At 66.1% G+C, this 23203-nt stretch overlaps 3 protein-coding genes across 7 annotated transcripts; 2 read left to right on the forward strand and 1 right to left on the reverse strand.

Moving 5' to 3' along the window:
- Positions 1 to 305: 305 nt before the first annotated feature.
- LRRC56 (leucine rich repeat containing 56) lies at positions 306 to 11734 on the forward strand. Of its 4 annotated transcripts, none has more exons than XM_055142588.1 (12): positions 306 to 383; positions 1648 to 1835; positions 3993 to 4080; positions 4369 to 4429; positions 8039 to 8135; positions 8206 to 8412; positions 8490 to 8670; positions 8967 to 9131; positions 9209 to 9273; positions 9398 to 9537; positions 10408 to 10580; positions 11080 to 11734. In XM_055142588.1, the coding sequence occupies exons 2-12, from the start codon at positions 1653 to 1655 to the stop codon at positions 11316 to 11318; spliced, it is 1599 nt and encodes a 532-aa protein (XP_054998563.1). In that variant the 5' UTR covers positions 306 to 383; positions 1648 to 1652; the 3' UTR covers positions 11319 to 11734. The 4 variants fall into 4 exon arrangements, with proteins under 4 accessions (XP_054998563.1, XP_054998566.1, XP_054998564.1 ...); XM_055142591.1 differs by having other exon boundaries at positions 10424 to 10580; positions 11080 to 11222; XM_055142589.1 differs by lacking the exon at positions 9398 to 9537 and having other exon boundaries at positions 10421 to 10580.
- Positions 11735 to 11823: 89 nt separating this feature from the next.
- Positions 11824 to 15450, reverse strand: LMNTD2 (lamin tail domain containing 2). Its single transcript, XM_055143839.1, has 14 exons — positions 15351 to 15450; positions 15124 to 15256; positions 14818 to 15025; positions 14569 to 14724; positions 14387 to 14458; positions 14225 to 14313; positions 13830 to 14038; positions 13501 to 13597; positions 13220 to 13421; positions 12831 to 12950; positions 12585 to 12754; positions 12349 to 12458; positions 12213 to 12265; positions 11824 to 12012 (listed from the first exon to the last, which is right to left on the reverse strand). The coding sequence occupies exons 1-14, from the start codon at positions 15448 to 15450 to the stop codon at positions 11851 to 11853; spliced, it is 1881 nt and encodes a 626-aa protein (XP_054999814.1). The 3' UTR covers positions 11824 to 11850.
- Positions 15451 to 16995: 1545 nt separating this feature from the next.
- RASSF7 (Ras association domain family member 7) lies at positions 16996 to 19415 on the forward strand. Of its 2 annotated transcripts, XM_012936160.2 has the most exons (6): positions 16996 to 17129; positions 17727 to 17857; positions 18051 to 18721; positions 18796 to 18900; positions 18991 to 19072; positions 19154 to 19415. In XM_012936160.2, exons 2-6 carry the CDS (start codon positions 17734 to 17736, stop codon positions 19183 to 19185), a joined length of 1014 nt encoding a protein of 337 aa, XP_012791614.2. In that variant the 5' UTR covers positions 16996 to 17129; positions 17727 to 17733; the 3' UTR covers positions 19186 to 19415. The 2 variants fall into 2 exon arrangements, with proteins under 2 accessions (XP_012791614.2, XP_054998567.1); XM_055142592.1 differs by lacking the exon at positions 19154 to 19415 and having other exon boundaries at positions 18991 to 19144.
- Positions 19416 to 23203: the final 3788 nt, after the last annotated feature.

Genomic DNA, 23203 nt, shown 5'->3' on the forward strand with positions numbered 1-23203 from the left:
GCCTCGCGGGGCTCCGGGGTGCAGCGCCCCGTCCGCCTCCTCCGGCAACCCCTCACGAGGTCCGGGCCTCCTTGCTCCTGCCAGGTCTGCTGGCGCCTCCCCTCTGCACCCGAGGGGTGCCCACGCGCGCGCGGGGCGCCTGGGCCTGGCGGCGTCCCCCACCCCCACCCCGGCCTGCCCTAGTAACCGTTGCTAAGAGGCGTGGCGGGGCCCCGCGCGCTCCCGGGACATGAATATTTGATTATGCAAACGAGGCCCCGCCCCGTTGCCATGGCTCTCAGGCCCCTTAACACCGCGGCCGGAAGGAGTCCCAGAGAGTGCCCTGCGCTGGTGGGCTCCAGGACCGAGCCCCCAGGCTAGGGGCACCCGGGCCGACCCCTCAGGTGAGAGCTGAGCGCGCCCTCGGGCTCGGGGCCGCTCTGGGGGGCATCCGCAGGGAAGGGGGAGATGGGTGAGAGCAGGCCCTGCGCTCAGAGCCCCTGCCTGCCGGGTGAACAGGTGGAGCGCTGGAGAAGGACAGACGGATGGACAGGAGGGATGAGTACAAGGAAGGCCACCTGCTAGGTCTCTCCCGCAGCCGGCCCCACAGGGCTGCTGGAAACCCTCCTTGGGCCCAGGGGCCTGGGCTGGTCCCCCAGCTGCTTCCAGCCCCAGAGGGGAGAGGCGGTGGGCTCCCTCTGACCCTGGGGGGAGGGAGACATCTTTGGGAAGATCCTGCTGGAAGCTCTATTGGGGCAGGCTGCAAGGTGTCCCCTCCTCACCTCGGGGCTGGTCACTCTCCAGATGAGGCCACAAGTCCACCCGCCACTGTCTGCTTGGCAGAGCCCCTGCCCACAGCCCGGGTTTGAGCCTCGGAGCAGCCTCTGAGAAAGTGAGCCCCATCTCTTCACACACCACGCTACTGGGCTGGGGGTTGGGGGGCAGTAGGTGGGCGCCGGGCCTGTGGGCACGCTCCAGGCCTCCCCTCCACGCACCGGCATCTAAGGGCGGGAGCGCAGGCCACAGTACAGCCTTGCGTACAGCTGCCCCTGGCCCCCCGGATGGTCCCCCCGAGTACCACCAGGAGTGATCCCTAAGCACAGAGCCAGGAGTCAGGCCTGGGCACGTGGGGTATGGCCCCCCCGAAAAAAAATAGAGCAAAGCCAGTCAAGTGGGTATGGGGACCCTGGGACCCTGCGGGGCTCAGGCATTCCTCACCCTCAGCCAGGTCCCCCAGGCACGTGGTCGAGGGGCCAAGGGCCAGACCGGCAGGCAGTCCCTGGTGCCTCTCAGCTATGGGCTGAGACTTGACAGCCCCCCTCTTTCTCAAAGGTGACCCCTGGGGCCACATGTCACCCTCTTGCCCGGATGTTTGACCCACGGTGGAAAAAGGCAGACCCCCCCAGGTGAGGGGCTCAGCAGGCATGGAGGAAGGGGTGCCCTGGTCAGGCCCGCCCTAGGGACCCCAGCTGCAGGAGCGCAACACAGGGGTCCTGAGGGTGCAGTGAGTGGACCCGCATCTGAGTCTCTCCTCTCTGCCTGCCCTGTGAGCCCTGGCAGAGGGGCAGCGGGCAGCAGGGGCATTGGGTCTGCAGCCCAGAGCCTTCCCGGGAGTCAGGGCCGATAGCCGGACACAGGCTCCAGGGCTGACCCCTCTGTCCCCGCCAGGTTGGATGCTCATGGACCAGGCCTGGGACAGCGTCCCCGGGCCTCGGCCCAGCTCAGCCCGTGTCCGAGTGCGGGAGCTGGGCTGGCAGGGCTGGCACAACCCCTGCCCACAGAGCAAGGATGCGGGCAGCCCTCTGGGTGGCCTGGGAGAGCTGCTGATGGAGGACAGCCTGTCGCCTGCCCGGCTGGTGAGTGGGGGCGGACACACACACAGGCTGGCAGGTGGTGGCGGGCAAGTGGGCTCACCGCTGTGGTCCCGGTTCTGCCCCCTCATAACCCAGCCCCAGTGCCTTGTGACACAGATTCCCCTGGGCCAGAGCCCCCAGTGTGTGAGATGGCACCAGGGATCCACCTTCCACGGGCCCCAGGGAAGCACCCCTCAGGCCGCTGAGTTCCTCACAGCACCTGGCACTGAGTGGAGCAGAGAACCCCAAGAAGAGGGGGGAGCCTCACGCACCCCAAAGCCCTCGGGTCCCTCCGTCTGTCTCTAGGGTGAGGGTTTTCTCCCAAATCTGGGGGTTGGGGCTGGAGCAATAGCACGGCCGGGAGGGCGTTTGCCTTGCACGCAGCTGATCCTGGTTCAATTCCCAGCATCCCATATGGTCCCCTGAGCACCACCAGGAGTAATTCCTGAGTGCAGAGCCAGGAGTAACCCCTATGCATCACCGGGTGTGACCCAAAAAGAAAAAATCTGGGGGGTGCCATGGTCCTGAGTCCCAGCAGGTTTGTAGCAATTCTTGGGGGGCTCAGTGCCCACCCCAGCCCTGCCCAGACTGGTGATCCAGTATAAGCATCCAAGGATGCGGGGCAGCTGGGGACTGCGGGCTGACCTGGGTGACCTCTCCCCACTGGGCAACGCAGTCCCTCCTACCCTCCCCTGCAGGGCCAGAACCCCTGACCCTCCAGGGAACCCCCTCAAGCAGGTGAGGTGCCCGTGAGCAGTTCCGAGTAGGCTGCACCTCTGGTTGCTGTGGGTGACAGCACAACCCCCCCCCCCCCCGTGCCCCGGGACCCGCTGTGGGTGCCAGCCTCCAGCTCGGCCCCATTCACACCCTCTCAGGGCACGCTCGTGGTGGGGCTGTGCCCAAGGTCGCCCATAGCTCCCCAGCATCCCCCCAGAGGGGAACGCACAGGCCCTGGCACAGACACATCTCAGACTTCAGCGCCACAGCCCCTCCGTCCCCTGTACAGGGCCTGGGCACCAACCATCAGTCTCACTGGGAGAGTTGAGGTGGTACACGCCCTAACGCCCTCCGGTTCTCCAGCAGTCCGGGCCAGGAAGCCCCTGTGCAGTACAGGTCAGTGTGGCCCGCAGCTGCCCACCCCGCAGAGTGCCCACACCAGCACCACAGAGGGTTGGGGCTCCCTCTCCCCCTTCCTTCCCCATCACTCCCAGCTGGGGTGCAAACCATCGTGGCCAGGACATGGTTGTTCCAGATGGTTCCAGAGACCGGGTCCACGTGCTGTCTGTGGCTCTGCCCCCTGGAGGCTAGAAGCTGGCGTGCCCAGTACCCCGAGACCACACCCCACAGGCAGAGTTTGAGCCACTGCCCCGGCCATCCTCCTGCTCCTCAGCTCCTCACCTCCCCTCTGCTTCTGGGAGATGCGGAACCAGCTGAGGCTTCGAGCCCTGAGCTCATGGAGCCTCCTCCGACACAGGCCTTGCTGATTCCCACCTCCACTCCCCACAGGCTAACCCGCAGGGCACGCCCCCCATAGAACACACCTAACAGGACACACCTGCCTACAGCAGGAAACCCCCATCAAGGGATACAGACACTGCAGGGCATGTCCACCGTGGGATAGGCCCACTGCAGGGCACGCCCACTGAAAGACACGCCCACTGCAGGGCACGCCCACTGCAGGACACGCCCATCGCTGGACAGGCCCACCGTCAATGCTGGGGCTGTTCCCTGATGAGCCCGGTTGCCTCTGGGGGGGGTGTCTCGGTGACACTAGAATTTGTCTTTGTCCTTGTACTTCGTACAGAGGGATCTGGGTGCCAGGTAGAAGGGAGCCGGTTCAGCTGCAGAGACAAAAGGTGACCAGAGGGACCGCAGCGATAGCACAGCGGGGGAGGGCGTTTCCCTTGCACGCGGCCCACCCAGGTTCGAGTCCCAGCATCCCATAGGGTCCCCCGCGCACCGCGAGGAGTAATTCCTGAGTGCAGAGCCAGGAGGAACCCCTGAGCATCGCCGGGTGTGACCCAAAAAGCCAAAAAAAAAAAAAGGTCACCGAGAGCCAGACCACCCCCTTCCTTGGGCCTTGGGGCGGGCCTAGCCACGCCCCCTCCGGCCTTGCGACGAGGTGGGGCACACCCCTGGCTGACTTGCTGCTCCCCGCAGAAGGCAGTAGCCCAGGTGGATGACCTGCGCCAGGTGAGCCGGCTGGAGCTGTGTGCCGACACCCGCCAGAGCAGCCTGGGCAACTTTGGTAAGACCAGCCCGGCGCGGCCCTCCCCTGGCCCTGGCCTGGGCCTTTGGGTGCACCCGCAGTGCCTCTGCTGCGCTCGTCTCCCCAGGAGCCCACAGGGGGAGACCCACCGCCTGCACGCACCTCTCCAGGCCTCCCCCTGGAGCGAGGGCTCCCTGCCGGGGTGCGTCCAGAGCCTCGCAGGGGACGCTGCAGTGGCCCCCCCACCTCTCCCCTGCAGCCTGACACAGACGGTGGGCTTGGGGGTGCTGAGGAGACCCCCCAGGCTACCCTCTCCTGTGTCCACAGGGGTGCACCTGCCCAACCTCAGGCAGCTGAAGCTGAACGGCAGCCGGCTGGGCTCGGTGAGGTCAGTGCCTTGAGCCCCGTCCTGGGCGGGAGCGGGAGCAGAAGGGCGCGTGCCCGCAGGGCCTGGACGGTGGTGGGCTGGACTCCACTCCAGCACGTGTCTCCTGGAGAGACCCTGGCCGGCATGTCGCCAAGTGAGCGAGCGTGGGGTCAGGCCGTCACGACTGGGTGGGGGCCGAGGGAACAGGAGGTTGTGGGGCCCAGCAGGAGTGCCCACAGCCGTCCTGCCGGCAGGGATGGGTGGACACAGTCTCCCATGAGACCCCCCCCAAGGTTCCATAAGACCCCCACAGTCCAGGCCAGCACAGTAGCACAGCGGGGAGGGTCTTTACCTTGCATGTGACTAACGCAGGTTCGACCCCCGGCATCCCATTTGGTCACCTGAACACTGCCAGGAGTAACTCCCGAGCACAACCAGGTGTGCCCCCCAAAAAAAAAAAAATTGAAAAAGAGCCACAGACTCCAGGTCCCCAGAGATGGGCGGGAGCAGAGTGGCCTTGAGGTCACTGAGCATGACAAATGTCAGGAAATGATGCTGCTATCAGTAGCCAGGGCAGCTGGGCACGACGATGGGGGAATTCTGGAACGTTCTCCGTGGCTGAAATGGCACTGTGTGCTGGCATGCTCACTCCCGGGCGCTGTGTTCTCCCGGCTGCCTTCATGGACCATCGGTGGCAAGGGGTGGGGCGGGGGCTGCGGCCACTCCAAGGGTCACCTCAGCTGCTTTCTCATCAGGCCTGGGGGTTCGGGTGCATAGTGGCGCTTCCCGTGGTCTAGCCCAGGGCTGCTGAAACTTTTTCTGCTTAAAACTCCTTTTCTAAAAAAATTATATATATATACATATATTTTCTAAATTGAATCAGATACACAGCTACAAAGTTGTCCATGACGGGTTTCAGTCACACAGTGTTCCAATATTGTCCCTTCACCAGTGCGCCTTTCCCCCCAGTGCCCCGGTGTCCCTCCCACCCACCTCCATCCCTGCCCGCCTGTGGTGATACTCCTTCCACCTGAGGAATCCAACTCGGGCCAGTGAACACAGACATTCGGCATCCATGATGCAGGAGATTGGGAATTTGGGTACTTGCTTTCAGAAATTCAGTGTTGTTAACTGGTTCGTGACCCCCACATTCATATTGGGCCCTGACCCACAGTTTGAGAATTTGGGCTACAGGGCCAGAGTGACAGGGCAACGGGGAGGGCATTTGTCTTGCATGCAGCTGACCTGGGTTTGATCCCTAGCACCCCGTATGGTTCCCTGAGCTCAACAAGAGTGATTCCTGAGGGGCTGGAGCAATAGCACAGCGGGGAGGGCGTTTGCCTTGCACACGGCAGACCCGGGTTCGATTCCCAGCATCCCATATGGTCCCCTGAGCACTGCCAGGAGTAACTCCTGAGTGCAAAGCCAGGAGGTAACCCTTGTGTATTGCCAGGTGTGACCCAAAAAGAAAAAAAAAGTGATTCCTGAATGCCAGGAGGAAACCCTGGAAACCCTGAGCCTTGCCAGGTGTGACCCAAAAAGCCAAAAAAAAAAAAAAAAAGGAATCTGAGGCCTCAATTAAATAAACTACTGCTGAGACTGGAGTGATAGCACAGCGGGTAGGGCATTTGCCTTGCACGCCGCAGACCCAGGTTTGATTCCCAGCATCCCATATGGTCCCCTGAGCACCACCAGGGGTAATTCCTGATTGCAGAGCCAGGAGTAACTCCTGTGCATCGCCGGGTGTGACCCAAAAAGCATTAAAATAACAAAAAAAATAAACCACTGCTGCCCAGCTGAAACCCCCCCAGGGATGGGCCTCCTGAAGCCGGGTCAGGGCTCAGAGTCAGGACAGGAGAGGCTGGGGCCCTCCTCTCCTGGGCACGCGTGACGCCTGCCGGACCAGGGGCAGTACCGTACTGCCCCAAATGTACCTTTGCCCCTCACCTGTCAGCCGGCGGGAAGAACAAAGAAAGTTTGGAAAGGCGGAATGTGGCTGGGAGGAGAAAGAGGGATTGGACAAGGGGAAATTGGGGTTTTTCACCAAACAAAATATTCCATCCCGAGACCCCGAAACCAGCAGTCCATCCCACCCCGTCCGTGCGCCGTCAGACAGCTTGAGGAGTGTCTGTCTCCTCAGCAGGGACCCCTGAATTCTCTGTCACCAAGTGCTGGACCATGCGGGGCCCCCAGCAGTGACACTCAGGGCTAGAAAGAGAAAGTGTGAATATTGTGCCCTGTGTGTGAGTGTGTGTGTGAGGCAGTGTACGGGATGAGTGTGAGAGTATATTGTGTGTGTCCCCATGTGTGTTGTGAGCTTGAGTTGAAGAGTATGTGAGAGTACTGTGTTCGTGTGTGAGTATATGTGTCTGTGGTGTGAGTGTGTGTGCGTCCATGTAGTATGTGTGCTTGTGAGTGCTGTAGGGGTGTGTGGTGTGACTGTAAGAGTACGTATGAGACTACTTGTCCATGTGTATAGTGTATGTGCCCATATGTGTTAAGAGTGAGTGTGTCTGGGGCTGGAGCAATAGCACAGCGGGGAGGGCGTTTGCCTTGCACGTGGCCGACCCAGGTTCGATTCCCAGCATCCCATATGGTCCCTCGAGCACCGCCAGGTGCAGTTCCTGAGAGCATGAGCCAGGAGTAACCCCTGTGCATCGCAGGGTGTGACCCAAAAACCAAAAAAAAAAGGGGCTGGAGAGATAGCACAGCGGGTAGGGCGTTTGCCTTGCATGCGGCCGACCCGGGTTCAAATCCCAGCATCCCATATGGTCCCCTGAGCACGGCCAGGGGTGATTCCTGAGTGCATAGCCAGGAGTAACCCCTGTGCATCGCCAGGTGTGACCCAAAAAAAAAAAAAAAAACCCAAAAAAAAAAAAGTGAGTGTGTCTGTGTATGTCGGAATGTGTATGGTGTGAGGGTAAGAGTGTGTGAGTGTGTGTGTCCGTGTGGTGTGTGCGTTTGTGGCCCCGGGGCCCCACCTACAAGCCGGCAGCTGCTCCTTCCTGGGCACGGGGCAGTCCAGTCCCTGCAGGTCTGCCATGAACCCCTGGGGAGCTCTGGAGTCACCCTTTCCCGTGGCCTCGGATAGGCCCCGGCTCCCACACGCCCTCTTCCTCCTCCTCCTCCACCTCCTCCTCCTCCTCCTCCTCCCTTCTGAGTGTTCTGCAGTCGCACTTAATCCATGTACTCAGCCACAGGCGAAGACCGAGAGGGATCTGCATCCCCATTCCTGGCCACCGGAGGTGGGGGTCCCCCAACTGCTGCCGCTACCCTGCCAGCAAGGGGCTCACAGATGTGGGTTGGGGAGATGGGGGGCAGATCAGCTGGAGACCAAGTCCCACTGGCTGGGGAAGGACACAGGATGTGTCCCCCCAGGTGGTCGGGAGGTGGGGGGGCAGGAAGAAGGGTCGCCTGAGGTGGGGAAGGTGGGGTCCCAGTTCACTGCAGTCCCCGTGGGCAGAGCCAGGGGACAGAGGCGACCCCCCTTGCCCTTCTCGGAGTAGGAGTGCGGCTACGCCCTGGCGGAGCTGCTGACCAGGTCCAGGTCTGAGGACCTCATAGCTGCACAGAGCCGGCTGGGACCCAGGACACCCTGTCCATGGCACTGAGACCCCCTGCCCTCCGCAGAGACCTGGGCACCTCCCTGGGCCACCTGCAGGTGCTCTGGCTCGCCCGCTGCGGCCTGAGTGACCTGGACGGCATCGGCTCCTTTCCCGCACTGAAGGTGGGTCTGCGGAGTGGGTGCCGTGGGGGGGGCGCCCCCTCCCCTGCTGAGCCCCCCCTGCGCGCGGCAGGAGCTCTACGTGTCCTACAACGACATCTCAGACCTCAGCCCGCTGTGCCTGCTGGAGACGCTGGAAGTGCTGGACCTGGAGGGCAACAGTGTGGAGGAGCTGGGCCAGGTGCGCTACCTGCACCTGTGCCCGCGGCTGGCCATGCTCACGCTGGAGGGCAACCCCGTGTGCCTGCGGCCCTGCCCTCCAGCCACAGCCGCTGCCCAGGTGCGTGCTGGGGCGGGGCCGCGGCAAGCCCCACCCTGCGGGGGCGGGGCCTGACGGAAAGCCACGCCCACCCGCAGCCGCTGCAGGAGTACAACTACCGCGCAGAGGTGAGGCGGCTCCTGCCCCAGCTGCAGGTGCTGGACGACTTGCCGGCCACGCAGACGGAGCCCGCCAGGCCGAGGCTGGGCGAGGACTGGCTCATGGTGAAGGAGGCCATCAAGGCCAGCAGCGCACAGGATCCCTGGCTCCCCAGGCTGGGTAGGCGGCCCCCTCCCTCCGCGGGAGCCCCTGTCTTGTCCTCACCTCCGATTGGTGGACAGCCACACACTGTGTCCTTCCCACCTGGCCGCTGGGCTCCAGTGCATGAGCACCGCTGGCCAGAACGCCTGCCAGGTCCACAGCGCGTGCACACATACACACACACACCCCTGGCCTGCGGGCCTTGGAACACCGAGGTCGGAGGTGAGGGGCTGGGGTCCCTGGTTTCTGCAGTCGGGGCTGTGGGCCAGCCTCTGGCCGGTGGTCAGGGAGCTCTGGTCTTTATTCCGGAGCAGATCACGCCTCTGGACCCCCCATCTGGAGACTTGGCCCTGAGCAGTCCTGGCCTGAGAGCCTCCGGCTCCGGCCTCTGTCCCTCCTGGTGCCCAGGGGCCCCCTGACCGACGGCTCACTCCCCGAGGACGCCAGCACCGAGGAGGACGCCAGCAACCTCACCCACGGTATCGCCCTGCCTCAGCCCGCGCTGCCCTGCCCCCTGGCCCACCCCAGCCCTGCCCAGCTATGCCCTGTCCCGCAGGTGCCGGCCCTGTCCTCTGCGGGAACCCCACCAAAGGCCTGTGGCGGCGTAGGCGGCAGCACCAGGTAGGCCTGCCCCGGCCGGCAGCCAGAGCCAGGCCCCTTGACACAGCCAGGCCCGCTTTCCTGGCCCCTCCCCCCTCCTCACCCGTCCCCGCCGACTGACCCGAAACCACCCTTTCCTCTCCAGGCCTGGGTGCCCCTGAAGCAGTGCCCACAGAGGCCAGGAGGCCCCGCCATCAGTGCTGGCGCCCCCGGCTCTGAGTGTGCAGAGAGCCACGAGCTTCTGGCCGTGGCCAGGCTCCGGGCCCGGCGGGAGCTGTGCCTGCGGTGGGTGCCCTCCGGCCGAGTGTGCCCGTGGGCCCGCGTCTCGGCGGGGCGCTCTCCCGGGCAGACTGTCCGTCTGTGCCTCTGCGTGTCTGAGGGTCTGTCTGTCTCAGTCTCTGAGTGAGTCTGTGTGTCTGAGTGTGTGTGTCTGTCTCTGGGTGTATGTCTATGTCTGAGTGTGTGTCTGTCTCTGGGTGTATGTCTATGAGTGTGTGTCTGCCTCTGGGTGTGTCTGTCCCTGGGTGTGTGTCTGTCTCTTAGCGTGTCTGTGTGTCTGAATGGGTGTTTCTGTCTCTGGGTGTGTATCTGTGTCTGAGTGTGTCTGTGTCTGAGTGTGTGTGTGTGTGTGTCTGAGTATGTCTGTGTGTCTCTGAGTGTGTCTGTCTCTGAGTGTGTGTGTCTGCCTCTGGGTGTATGTCTATGTCTGAGTGTGTGTCCGTCTCTGGGTGTATGTCTATGAGTGTGTGTCTGTCTCTGAGTGTGTCTGTCCCTGGGTGTGTGTCTGCCTCTTAGCGTGTCTGTGTGTCTGAATGGGTGTTTCTGTCTCTGGGTGTGTATCTGTGTCTGAGTGTGTGTGTGTGTCTCTGAGTGTGTCTGTGAGTGTGTGTCTGTGTCTCTGAGTGTGTCTGTGTGTCTCTGAGTGTGTCTGTCTCTGAGTGTGTGTGTCTACCTCTGGGTTTGTGTCTGTATGTCTGAGTGTGTGTGTCTGTCCCTGGGTGTGTGTCTTTCTTGGTGTGTCTGTGTGTCTGTGTCCTGTGAGGGCCAGGCTGGTGCCCCACTGGAGGAGACAGACAGGGGCAGAGGGACCATCACAGGGCCACATCTAATGGGGTCAGTGCCCGGGGAGTAGCCTGTTCCCCCCTCCCACCCTAGCCCTCTGCCCCAGAAGCTGCCGGACTCCCAGACAGAAGTGGACGCCATCCTCGAGAGCCCAGGGGTTGGCCCCAAAGAGCAGGAGACAGCTTGCCCTCCGCCACCAAGCGTGGCCCCTGGTTCTGGGAGTGACCAACCTGCCACTCAAGGGGAGGACCCCCACCACAGACGAGGTACCAGGGGCCCCTTTCTGGGCTGGCTTCGGGAAGGGAGTGACCGAGACCCTCTCCTGGAATGGGTGCTCACAGTCTGGAAGCTGGCCCGGGGCCTGGGTGTCGGGGCGAGAAGGTGCTGAGCACTGCAGGGTGCCAGCAGAGAGGCTTGGGGACTCCGCTCCGGATTGAGTAGCCTGACAAGCAGACGAGGGCCTGTAAGTCCCCTTATTCAGCTGGCAGGGAGGCTTCCTGGAGGAGGTGTCTGAACACCCTGAAGGCTCCAGCCCCAGCTGGGCCCTCTATGAGCACTGTGCTGGGGCAGCGGGAGCGGGACTGCCAGGAGCTGGACTCGGGATCCAGGGTACTGACTGTCCACCACGGCCAGGTCCAGGCAGTGCACTGCACAGCCAGCCGCCCTCCCGGGGGAGCAGGCCCTGCAGGCCTGGTGTCCCCACAGGGCGCGGGGTTGGTGCTGCCTGGGCCCTCTCCGGAACCGGGTCTCTCCCTGTCTCCCCAGGTCTCCTCCTGACCCCCGCCCCACCCAGGGCGCCTCTGCCACCAGGCTTGGGCTCCTGGGGCCCCAAGGAGCTACAGTTCCGGGGCCGCCGACTCCGCGCCCTGGGCAGCCTGGGGCCTGTCCTGGGCCAGGAGCTGGCTGCGGTCAACGCACTGCAGGCCCTGAGGGTGGGCCCGGGCCTGAAGCCTGCGCCAGACCCCGCCGCCCAACCCCAGGTCTCTGGCGAGTGCCACACCTGAGCCTGGACCCAGCCCTAATGGAAGCCCGCCCACTGCCCCCTGGCCCGATTGTGGCCACGCCCCCGCGTACCTCCAGCACATCTGGTGGGGGAGGCGCCCAGGCCGGGTAAGTCCCGCCTCAACCACTGCCCACGGTGGCCAGCCTGGGAGATCGGGCTGGGGCTGGCCTGGGCTCTGGCCACTCCCCGGAGGCCTTGCAGCCACCCTGCACGGACTCTCCAGGGTCCCGAGAGGACCGTGGACAGGCTGGCCGGGTGCAGCCAGACCTGGTGCACCCATCCCCAACGGACTCACGGGGTCCGCGTGGGGATGAGGTGGCCGGGCCTTCTCTTGGGGGGAGACACCCCAGAAACCAAGCGATCATTTCCAGCCCTCACGTGTACGGAAACGCTGCTTGCTTTGCAGGCAACCTCGGTTTAATAAATTATGCAGCTAGCACCGCGGGCCTCCCCCGACTGTCCCCACCCCCGCAGTCACAGACAAACCATCGGGGCGCTGAGGGTGGGGGCGACGCACAGGCTCCGCTGCTGCCCTACACTCGCCTCTGGCATGGCAGGACACGGCCCGCGCCGGCCAGCGGGACCACCGTGATGGGCGGGTAGCTGAGGAAGCGGAAGCCGAACTTGCTTTCGGCCGTGTTCTGCACAGACAGGGCCACCATGGGGCAGGTGCGATCCACGCGTTTCCGGCCCACCTGGGGAGGTGAGACGCGAGACCCGGGTGGGCGGGCGAGGGCAGGGCCTGGCCGGGAGGCGCCAAGTAGAGGGGTGAGGCGGGCCTGAGGGAGAGGTCAGGCTGCTTGCGGGGAGTGGCCGCAGGCGTTGAGGGTAGACGTCCGTCCCCCGGCCAGCCGGCAGGTGGCGGACGCAGCAGGAGGGCGCGGCCAGCACTCACCTGGACCTTGCGCTCCTTCCTGTCCTGACACTGGTCCACGCACGGCCCGAGCTCTGCGTGAGACAGCGATGAGGGTGGGACGGAGCCGGCCGCCCCTGTCCCCCCACCCCTGGCCGACCCTCCCGCACCAGCTCACCGGGGGTGGTCGGCGGCAGGGGCTGTGGCATCGGTGTGTCCACACCAGGGTCCGCATCCCGGGGGGCCGCGAGCCTGCAGCTGCACAGGCCCGGCAGGGGTTCAGGCATCCTGAGGGTGGGGTGGGGGTCGTGAGGACTGGGGCTGCGGAGGCGGGGCCAGGGCTGGGCGGGGGGGGGGGCGGGGACTCGGGGCCCGGCGCGGGGGCGGCGGGGTCGCGGGGCCGGGGGTGCCCACCGTGGCCTCTGGCGCCGCGCCCGGCCCCTGCGCGGGGCTCGAGGCTGGCGCCGCGGCCGGACGGTCTTGGCCTCTGTGAGCGGGAAGCGATCGATGGACAGGTCAGTGTTGTCTTCGAAGAGCCTCGAGACCTGGGACACGCAGTGCGGGGCCCGGAAGGAGCTGAGGACCTACAGCGAGGTGTGCGTGCGTGAGGGGGCGGGGGCGGGCGCGGCGGTCACCGCCCCCACCCCCACGGGCCCTTGCCTCGCCCTCGGGGTTGAGGAGGACAGTCAGGAAGCGCTGGCTGGGCTGGAAGGAAGTGGGCTGCTGGCCTCCGGTCCAGGGCTGCGCTTTCTTGGTGCTGCAGATGCCGTCGCTCCATACCTGGGGAACGCGGGCAGTGGATGAGGGGTGCGGTGGGCGTGGTTTAGACCGAGGGGCGTGACATACTGAGCGTGGTCAAGCGGGGAGGTAGGCGTGGCCGGTCTGTTGGGCGTGGCTAAATTGCGGGGCGGGGTCAGTGGGCGTGACCAAGACCGGGTGATAGGCCGGTGGGCGTGGCCTGAAGATCGGGCGTGGCTAAGACGCTGGGCCTAGCCGGTTGGGCGTGGCTACGACGCGGGGCGGGACTTTGCGGGCGGGGCAGGGCGAACCGTGACGTGGTGTTGCGCCTCCAGCTGCGTGTTGCTGGGGAAACGGTACATGGACACGGGGAAGTCTCCGACCCGCTGCACCAGCATGTGGCCAGTCAGGTCCACCGTCTGCTCCGACGACTGGTTCAGGATGCAGATGCAGCGCTCGCGGCGGCTCACGTTCACGATCCTCAGGCAGGAGCCCGGCGGGCTGTGTTCGGGGCTGGGGGGAGCCAGGGGCTCTGCTCTGCCTTGGGCTAGCGCGAGGCGGGGTCCCTCTCCCCTCTCGCGTCCGCTGCTACCTCGGATCCAGGGCTTCGGGATCCACACCGGTCCCGGGAGCCCAGCCATTCTGCTGCTGCTGCTCCGAGGACGTTTCCAGGTGATCAGGACACTGTCCTGTTGGCGAAGGGACCTACATGTGGGGCCCTCACTAGCGGTATCACCTCAAGGGCCCCCCAACCTCCTGAGGAGCTGAGCGAAAGGGGAAGGGGAGGGGGGCACAAAGCTTGTTCTGGGGGTCTAAGCCAGCGTGGGTGGCGTGGCCCCATAGATGAGATAGACTGGGAAGATCCAGAGGCCAAACAGCCCAGCACAGCACCCTGCGGGCCAGGAGGGGCTCCCCCTTCACCTTCAGGGTCCTCCTGGGCCTGCTCGCCTGGCCTCTCGGTCCTTGGGTCCCGCTGCTCTGAAGTGGCTGGAAGCTCGGGCACCTCCAGTCCGCCACTGTATTCTGTCTGCTGGCTGCTGCTGGAACCTGAGTCCGTGCGGCTCAGGCTGTTGGGCAGGGAGCCCCACTCCACGCTTTTGAAGACTTCTGTGTTCTGGGGCCGCCAGAACCTGCAGATGGCCACTGTGCTTCATTCCTGCGGACCAGCCCTGCCCCCTGCCAGAGGCAGGCACCCCAGCCTGGGAGTGGTGTATGTCCAGGGGGCCTCACCCCAGCAGTGCGGGGAGAGGCGGGCACAGGGACTCTGGTGTGGACTCGCGCGCCCTCCGGCCCCTTCCCCTGGCCCCGGGAGTTACTTTTCATCAGTGTTGGGCTCCAGGTTGCTGAGGAGATTGGGGTACCGGTGGGCAATGCTGTTCCAGTCCACGTCCTCCATCCGGAAACCCTGGCCAGGAGGCGAGACAATGCGGTCCTTCCTGTGGTACAGGCGTCCCAGGGGGTGGCGGGGCCTGACTCACCTCCCCAGTTGCGGGGACCCTGTCGTCCTCAGAGAAGTCACTTAAGTCCACCAGGTTTTCCGCGGTCACCACCTGCAGGAGGGCACCGTGGGCAGCAGTGGGCACCTCCCCCTGCTGAGTGTGCCCTGGGTATGGACTCCTCCCTGTCACCGGGCTGCAGGAGCACGGTTGGGGGGGCTTACCTCCACGCTGCCCGTGGAGGAGCGCAGCACGCGGCCCACCCAGGACGAGCGGGCCAGCTGCAGGAGGCAGGACCTCCGGAAGGCCTGCAGCTCGGCCTCCACTTGCTGCAGGGCCTGGCAGCTCTGCAGCAGCTGCTCTTCCAGATGCTCCTTCTCCTGCTCGGGGAGGGCCCAGAGGTGGGGCGGCTTCTCCAGCCTGGCACCCTGGGCCACCAGCACCCCTCCCGCCCCGCCCCGCCCCGCCCTCACCAGCTGTGCCTGCTCCTTCTGCTCTTGCAGGTCCAGAGTCAGCTTCTGGATCTGCCTCTGCAGGAGAGTCTCCTGGCTGAGCCAGTTCCTAGGGGAGGCCGCCCTCAGCACAGACCCCCCCGTCCACTGCTGGGGGTCCCCAACCCCAGGGCGGGCTGGGTCTGCCCCCTGGCTCTGGCTTGGCAGCCCTGAGGGTTCGGGGTGAGATCTGGGCTAGGGTCGGGTTGGAGACTGGGCCAGGCTCAAGGCTGGGTTTGGGCAGGGGGCAGCAGGGGGGGGGGGTGCTGGGGGACAGAGGCAGCTGACCTGTGGGCCGGACACCCAGCCACTTCCTGCCTGATATAATACTCCCGGGTGTCCTGCTGGTGCCGGAGGGTCCTCCGCAGGGCCTGGAGCTCCAGTTCCCGCTGCCCCCACACCAGGCGCAGGGTGCGTGGGTCTAGGCTTTCCGGGCACAGCCTGCAACGCCAACGACCCTGCTGAACAGCCCACCCATGTGGCCGGCGGGAGAGGGACCACCCCACCAGGCATACTTGGCATGCTGAGGGTGGGCCGGAGCCTCTTGCTGGCCTCGGACCGGCTCTGCTTCCTCTCTTGATGGGAACCTGCCCTTCCTGGCTTCCTCAGCCTCATGGCCACCTCTGCGCGCCATGCTTGATGGTCTGGGGCAGCTGAGGGAACAGGGGGACACGTGCCCATGTGCCAGAGGCAGCCCAGGTCGCTCCCCTTCCATGGCCACAAACATGTGTCTCGTGGTGCGGCAGGCACCCTGGTTCCCGCGCCTCACTCCCCAAGGAGGCCCGGGTACGAGTACACACACGCCGCTGACCACCGGGAAACTGCACTGCTGGCCACATGGCTGCCTACTGGTCACTCCCACGCCACATGCCACCCGAAGGTTCCCACACTCCCTGGTGTCTCCTCCTCGTCACCCCTGCCGCGTAGGACTTAGGCGGTCCTTCAACCTGGAGCAAAGCACCCCAGAGGTGCAGCCAAGACCATCACCCCTTAGCCCAGACCTCCACCCCCAACACTCACCTGAGGCCACATAGAGGGCAGGTGGGGGGGGAGAAAGGCACTAGGGCTGTTGCCATGGTACCAGCACTCAAGGGAGGGGCTGTTTGTTACCAGGCCTCCAGGGAGACCAGGACAGCACTGGTGTGAGCACTGGGCCCACAGCTAGGCTGCCCCTCACCCACAGGCCCTGGAACCCCTAAAGTGCTCCCCGGGCAGCCTTGGAGCTGCTGTGGGCAGGTGCACAATGGAGCTCTCAAGCAGTGCCAGGCACTCAGAGGGGGAAAGGGAAGTGGAAGATCCTTGAGAAATTCAGATGCTGGCCACTAGCCACTGGCCCTCCAGGACCCTGACCCCAGTGGACACCTGCCAAATCTCAGCCCGCAGACCCACCTTCCTCCAGCAGCTGCATTCAGGATTCACCCTCATTTGAGACAACAGTTCCCTCTGCCCAGGGAAGGGAGGCCACTTCAGCCTAGCCCCTTCCCTTCGCTCACACATTGGGCCCCTATTGGGCCCCTGTGAGCCCCGAGCCTGTGGCCTGCTGTCCTGGGGCACCATGGCCCTGAGCACCCCTGCTGCAGGAGGCATCCACAGCCCCAAAGGGCAGTGGGTCCCATGGGTCCCACTGGGCGCAGGAAGACCTGGGGGAAGAGCCTCAGGCAAGAGGCCAGGGGTTTGTCCCCAGCAGTCTCCAGGCTGGTCGCTCTGCCATCAGAACCTTCGTCCTGGCTGAAGCCGGAAAATTCTGCCGAGCCCGGGGGCTCCTCCTCTTTCTCACTGGGGACTCACAGTCCGCCCTAGGCCACGGGTGGCGACCCGAGCGGGGCCCCGACTAGCCCCCATCCCTAGGCCAAGACTCGAAGCCCGAGCGGTTCCTGCGGAAGTCAGCCCGGGAGCGGGGCGACACCTGCCCGGACGCGCCGCGCTTCCGCGTTGTTCGCGCGCTTCCAGCGTGCGTGGACCCCGGCTCTGCCAGCCCCTCCGGCCGGTAGCCACGCCTCCGCGCCGATGGCCACGCCCACACCTGGGCGCCTCCGGGGGCGGGGCGGGCAGCGAGCCAATGGGGGCCGCGGGTGGGGCACAGAGGAAGCGGCCAATGGACGTAAGCCAATAGGTGGGCGGTGTGCACCGGATAGCCAATAGAGGAGGTGGGGGGGCGGAGCGAGCGGGGCGTGGGCCAATGGGGGCGCGGGCCGGGACGCGCCCGCGGCGCTGGAGGCGGCAGGTTGCGGCGGCGCCGGGCCCAGAGGGAATCGGTCGGACGGAGCCGGGTCCCGACGCCGGCGGGCGCCCAGGTGAGCTGCCGCCGGGGCCCCGAGCCCCTCTCCCCGCGAGTGTCGCGCGCAGACCCGGCCCGGGCAGGCCGGCGACTGGACGGAGGGGCGCGGGCCACACCTGCACCCGTCCGCGGCTGGCCGGCGGCCTCCGGGCTGGGCTGGCCACCGACCCGGGGAGCGGGGCGGGACGGCCGGAGGGCCGAGGGGCTGCGCCGGGCCCGGGGAGCCCCTGGCGGGAGGAACTTTCCCACGGCCGCGGTGCCAGGGACGGCCGCCCGCGGGAGGGGCAGTGCCCTCCCTGCCAGGTGACTGCTGCAGGGGCAGGAAATCTCGGGGCTGGTTAATGATTCTCCTTTCCGGGCGCGGGGCGGGCCCGAGGCTGCGCGGGGTGGGAGGCCCCCAGTGTCCAGGGAGGCGGGCTGCGTCCTTCTTTGGGAGGGGGGTGGCTGGTCTACCGCCTCCTCCCCACCCCAGGAATGTGCCACCTGCCTGTCGCCTGGGCTGGGTACAGCCTAGCAGGTCCGACCTGGAGGGGTGGCACCCGAACCTGCTCTGGGTGCTCTGGGGTGAGGGGAGGGCCAGGTGGGCCAACCCCGTGCCTCCTCCATCCCCCAGGACCGGGATGCTCTCGGGGCTGGTGGCCATGGAGCTGAAGGTGTGGGTGGACGGCATTCAGCGCGTGGTCTGCGGGGTCTCCGAGCAGACCACCTGTCAGGAAGTGGTCATAGCGCTTGCCAGAGCCATAGGTGAGTCGGTGCCCGACAGGTCCCGGTGGGGGTGGGGGTGGGGGTGGGGTGGGGGTGGGGTGGGGGTGGGGCCCGGCCCGGCCCACTTCTCCCCACTGGAGGTATGATTGGTGGCGGATTCCTCCCGGCCCCTGCACACGCTGGAGCTGGGTGGACAGAGGCTGGGGGACGCAGCAACTCCTCTCCCCTGCAGGCCAGACGGGCCGCTTTGTGCTGGTGCAGCGTCTCCGGGAGAAGGAGCGGCAGCTGCTGCCTCAGGAGTGTCCCGTGGGCGCCCAGGCCACCTGCGGGCAGTTTGCCAATGATGTCCAGTTTGTCCTAAGGCGGACAGGACCCAGCCTGGCGGGGAGGCCGTCCTCGGACATCTGCCCGCCTCCGGAGCGCTGCCCCATCCGTGCCAGCCTCCCCCCGAAGCCTCGGCTGGGCCGTGAGCCCCGCAAAGCCCTCACCTTCAGCCTGGGCGGCCCCAGGCTGGCCCCCAGCCCCCCGCCCGCGGCCACAGACCTGCTGTGCCTGGAGCAGCGTGTGCAGAGCAACGATGCGGAGCTGGGCCAGGAGGCCTTCTGGGAGCAGGAGCTGCGGCGGGAGCAGGCCCGGGAGCGCGAGGGTCAGGCACGACTGCAAGCCCTGAGCGCCGCGACCGCCGAGCACGCCGCCCGGCTCCAAGCCCTGGACGCCCAGGCCCGCGCGCTGGAGGCCCAGCTGCATCTGGCCACCGAGTCCCCCGGGACCCCTCTGCCCACAGCCTCTGCCGCTGAGCGGCTGCGCCAGGACCTGGCGGCCCAGGAGCGGCAGGGAGCCGAGGTGCAGGGCAGCCTGGCCTTGGTGAGCCGCGCTCTGGAGGCCGCCGAGAGTGCCCTGCAGGTGAGCCGGGGACCCGCCCCTGCCCGTGCCCCGGGTGCAGCTGTGGCCGGCCCCTGAGTGTCTCCCTCGCCCAGGCCCAGGCCCAGGAGCTGGAGGAGCTGAACCGGGAACTGCGCCAGTGCAACCTCCAGCAGTTCATCCGGCAGGCGGGGGCCGCCCCGCCGTCCCCACGCACACAGGTCGGGGGCTGTCCGCGACGGCCTCCCAGAGCGGGGCTGGGGGTGGGGGGCCCCAGCCTGGCAGCGCACTGACCTGTTCTCTGCCCCCAGGGTCTCCCTTCTCCAGCCAGAGAAGAGCCCCTCCCAGGACCCCCCCGGAATCCTGCCCTCACGCCCAGCCTGAGCCCAGAAGGTACGTCAGCTTCTCCCCGGCTGGGCTGGGACAGGCCCTCCAGGCGCCCTCAGCCCCCCTGAGCTGTGCCTCCCCTGGCAGTTGCCCCCATGAGGCAGAACTCCTGGAGGTAGCGGCTTCTGTCCCCCTGGAGCACCGCTGGGAACCCCGCCAAGGAGCAGGGCCTGCCAAGGGGCCAGAGGGTTTCCGCCACAGCTCCTCCCTGGGGTGCCAGGACATTGCACTCAACTCTGCCCTGCGCTGCGTGCATCCGTGTGTGCGTGAATGTGCGTGTGCGTGTCTGTGTGCGTGGACCACCCACCCTCCCCCAACACTAAAACCTCAATAAACTGCCCAAAGCAGAGAGCGTCTGTGCTGAGTGTGCGGGGAGCAGGCCGGCGCCTGGCATCTAGATGGGCAGCTCCTAGGGCTGGCCACAGAAGCTCCCGGCCCACGGCACTGATGAGCCTCACAGTTCTGCAGGCTTCCGCCTGGCGCCCCCCTCTGACCTGCTTCTTCCCTGCAGCAGGAACTGCCCCCCTCCCGGGTGGCTCCCAGACCCGCCCGTCAGGTTTGCCAACAATGGAGTCAGGCGGAAGAGAGTCATCACACAGCTGTCCTGGGTGGACACTGGCCCCCACTCCAGGGGCTGTCTGGGGCCAGAGGGGCTCCCAGACACCAGTGACCGTGGGCATATGCTGAGCTTAGAGCCGCATGTGGGCGTCTGACAAGCTCATGTTTCTACTAGGTAACCCCGAGCCAGGCCTGGCACTCCCCACTTACGGGGTGGGCGGAGAGGTCCGACCCCAGGAGGCTTGCAGGTGCGAGGGCAACCTCAGGCCCCCGCTCCTTTGGAGATGGGGCACTGGCCTGCCTGAGCCAGCCTCACCTGTGCTCCTGGTTGATCAGGCAGGGCCACCACGGCTGGAACTCAGTGGGAGGTGGCTGGGGCTGCCCTGCCTGAGCCCCACAGTGGGGTCGTGTCCCTACATGAGCACAGAGTCCAGTGGGGGACAGAGCCCACCCTCCCCCCATACCTTCTCTGCAATCGTTTGGGGGGGACATACGGCACAGTCACGAAGCTGAGCCCCTGCCCCACTGAGAAGCACGGCTCAAGGTCGGAGGTCACTACCAAGCCCCAAGATTGAGTTTTAATCTGTGCTTTGGGAACAGCGGCGTGCACTGGGCCCAGGGTATGGCCGGGCTTCTGGGACAGGCCACTGGGCAGGGCGGAAGGACACAGGCGTGCAGTGGGCCTAGAGAAGGGTCAGACCCCAGGGTGCGGCCGAGTGGGGGCAGCTGGGGTGCCTGCGAAGACCCTCTTCCCGCACAGACGCCCCGAGTGCTGCCTGAGATCTGGCTTCGCTGCCTTGGCCACAGCGGCCAGCACCTGCTGGCAGTAACCCCCTCTCAGCTTCTCTGCTGGTTGCCGCCTTGCTGGGCATGACAGGACACCCTCAGAACAAGCTAGCTAGGGCCGGGCCCCCCTCCCCCACTGCAGACCCACCCCGATATCAGGTGGCCACAGCTGCTCAGGGTCATTGTCCTGCGATGGGCACCCAGGTTAGGTGGGCCTCCGGCAGGGGTTCCTGGAAAAAAAAGACTTCCGGGTGGTGCTGGGGGAGGGAGGGCATCTGGCTCTCCTAGGGGCAGCACCCAGAATCTGCCCCCGGAACTCCACACACTGGATCTCAAGGGGCACCAGGAAAAAGAAAAGTTCCCTCCTCCAGGGCATCTGGCCCAACCGGAGCAGCAAGCAGGGGCTTGTGAAGGGCTGGTGGCCCCACGGTCCCTGTCCCCCGCCCCCTCCGTCTGCAGTCAGTCCCTCGGGGCGTCCCGGCTCCGCCAAACCCCCTCGGCGCTGGCCCTCCCAGCCGGGTGGCCGCTGCCTGTCCAACAGAGCCGGGTGGCCGAGGGTCCGGGCGGTCGCGCTGCCCAGGGACAGGTCAGCCGCTGTCACACGCACAGTGGGTCCGGAGCAGCGCAGTGTGCGGTGGGCAGTGGCTGCCCTGCACCCGGAGGGCCCGCACCGTCGGCCCCTCCCTCCGTCCACCGCGGGCGAGGGAACCCCGGCGTCCCTGCCCAGCTCCAGCGTCGGTGCCCTCCGGCCGGGCCGAGCCCCCTCCCCAGCCGCGCGTCACCTGCGACCCCGCGCGGGGCCGTCGCCTGCTCTCAGCCCAACTTCGGCGGCGGCTCGGCCCCGGCCGCCCCGCCGGCCCCGCCCCGTATGCAAATCAGAGAGTTCCGCCGCCAATGGCCTTTGGGGCCACGCCCGCCCCGCGGCGCCGCAGCCAATGGACGCGAGGCGGGAGCGGACGCCCCGCCCAGCGCCGCGCGGCCCCCGGCGGGCGCGGCCGGCGCGTTCCTCTCGGCACGTCGGCCTGGGGCGGGGCCGCCACCTGCCCGGCGAGGGGCGGGCGGGGCGCGGGGCGCGCGGGCGGCGCCCCCGCTAGCGCGGCGTGTGGTACGGCCCGCCGCCCCTCCCCGGAACCCGCGGGGCCGCTGGGGTCCCCCTGGAGGGCCGGGGGCGGGGTGGGCCCGCCTGAGGCCCTGCCTCTGAGCACCTTCGGAGGACGCGTTCTGCGCGCGCCGCAGGAGGTGGACTCCTTGCCCCCCTGCTGTCCCCCCAGGCTGCGTCCAGGAGCCCTCTGGGCCCCCACGAAACAAGCAGGAGACCCCCCCTTCCCTGCCTCCCCGGAATCTCTGGAGTAGGCGGCCCCAGTGCCTAGCTCAGAGCTTGGCCCTCCCGGACCCCCACTGCCTCCACGTCGCTCTCTGCCACCCTGGGTCTAGACCCAGGGCCTGTCACTTTCAGTTAACGTGTGCCCCCTGCTCTCCCATGGCCCTCCCCGCTCAAACACTACGTCCACCTCTTTGTCTTCCAGCGACTTTCCTGCACCCCACAGAGCTCGGGTGCTGGAGCCCCCTGACTGTCCTCGGCCCTGGCATGCTGGCCTCAGCAGCAGGAAGCCTGGGGGAGGTTCAAAGGCCCGTGCTGGGTGGGGGCAAGGGAGGAGCATGGACACGGGATGCGTTTGCTTCTGGGGGAGCACAGAAGTGGGTCCTGTGTTGTGGCTTTCCCAAGAATCTTCAGGGCAAAGTATAGTTGAGGTGGACAGGCAGAGCAGGGGTGGGGGACTCCCCACTCCCACCCTATCCTCCTGATAGACCCCCCAGCTGTGCTCCTGATTGGTGCGGTTCCAGGCACCTACCGGTGGAAAGGTGAGCCCAGAAGCGACCCCTAGAGCTAATGCCTGGGTCTCTGCCCTAAGAACTAGGCCCTAGGGGCAAACCCTTATTTGAAAAAGTGTTTTGGCAGGTGTAATTCCACAGGCCTTGAGATAGCTGGACGGGGTGCAGGGGGGTCAGTATCAGAATGAGTCCTTGGAGACGAGGGTAGGCAGGGAGAAAGGGGGTGTGACAAGGGGGACAGAGGCAGAAACTGGACTGCTAAGGCCCCAGAAGCAGGGAGACAGGAAACAGTGCTCCCCAGATTTCAGAGGTGGGCCTCCGGGGCTGTAAGGAGATCCATCCTGCTCAGCCCCCCACCATGTGGCCATGTGTTCCGGCCCCTTCAATCTCAAATCAGGGGACACACCTGTGTGTGGGCCACCAGTTCCTGCCCTGGGCTGAGAGTCACACCGGCCTGCTGTGGGGGTGTCAGTGGGCAGGCCAGAGGGGGCCATCCGTGTGTGACAGGCTGCTGGAGTGAGGGCTGGTTGTGTTGGGCCCCAGAGGTTCTGCTAGTCTCCATTTGGCAGCTCTGGGAAGTTCCTGGGTACCGACAGTCCCCTTGAAAGGTGTGGCCTGCGCTAATCTTGGCACTAAGGCCCCAGCCGCTGACTGGGAAATCTGCAGGGGACGGAGGGACCCAAAGGTGGCCCTCACAGTCCTTATCCTTCCCTGGAGGTCAGGGGACTGCCACCCCCAACCCTCTTTAGGGCCCGCAAATCTAAGGACCAGCAGAAGGCAGGGGTGGGCAGACTCTCCCTGCAAAGGGAAGGGGCTGCCCCTAACAGGACCTCACCACCGGTGCTTTGGTTTGGGGGTCACACCATGTGGTCCTTTGAACCATGATCCCCGAGCGGCACAGCGATTGAGAAACCTGCCATATTCCCGCTGAACTGCAGACACCTGGGGCCAAGTAGCTGG

Source organism: Sorex araneus, chromosome 6 (assembly GCF_027595985.1).
Source record: "Sorex araneus isolate mSorAra2 chromosome 6, mSorAra2.pri, whole genome shotgun sequence".
Lineage (NCBI taxonomy): Eukaryota > Metazoa > Chordata > Mammalia > Eulipotyphla > Soricidae > Sorex > Sorex araneus.

What these genes read in the sequence shown, in the direction of transcription:
- LRRC56 (XM_055142588.1), top strand. Translation starts at nt 1,653, where the DNA reads ATGCTCATGGACCAGGCCTGGGACAGCGTCCCCGGGCCTCGGCCCAGC. An exon ending in GCTCCTTTCCCGCACTGAAG is followed by an intron (nt 8,136 to 8,205) that starts GTGGGTCTGCGG and finishes TGCGCGCGGCAG; the next exon opens with GAGCTCTACGTGTCCTACAA. An exon ending in CGGCGGGAGCTGTGCCTGCG is followed by an intron (nt 9,538 to 10,407) that starts GTGGGTGCCCTC and finishes CTCCCACCCTAG; the next exon opens with CCCTCTGCCCCAGAAGCTGC.
- LMNTD2 (XM_055143839.1), bottom strand. Translation starts at nt 15,450, where the DNA reads ATGAGGCTGAGGAAGCCAGGAAGGGCAGGTTCCCATCAAGAGAGGAAG. An exon ending in GGCCCAGGAGGACCCTGAAG is followed by an intron (nt 13,598 to 13,829) that starts GTGAAGGGGGAG and finishes CTTCGCCAACAG; the next exon opens with GACAGTGTCCTGATCACCTG. An exon ending in GGAAGGAGCGCAAGGTCCAG is followed by an intron (nt 12,013 to 12,212) that starts GTGAGTGCTGGC and finishes TCACCTCCCCAG; the next exon opens with GTGGGCCGGAAACGCGTGGA.
- RASSF7 (XM_055142592.1), top strand. Translation starts at nt 17,734, where the DNA reads ATGCTCTCGGGGCTGGTGGCCATGGAGCTGAAGGTGTGGGTGGACGGC. An exon ending in AGCGCTTGCCAGAGCCATAG is followed by an intron (nt 17,858 to 18,050) that starts GTGAGTCGGTGC and finishes TCTCCCCTGCAG; the next exon opens with GCCAGACGGGCCGCTTTGTG. An exon ending in CGCCGTCCCCACGCACACAG is followed by an intron (nt 18,901 to 18,990) that starts GTCGGGGGCTGT and finishes CTCTGCCCCCAG; the next exon opens with GGTCTCCCTTCTCCAGCCAG.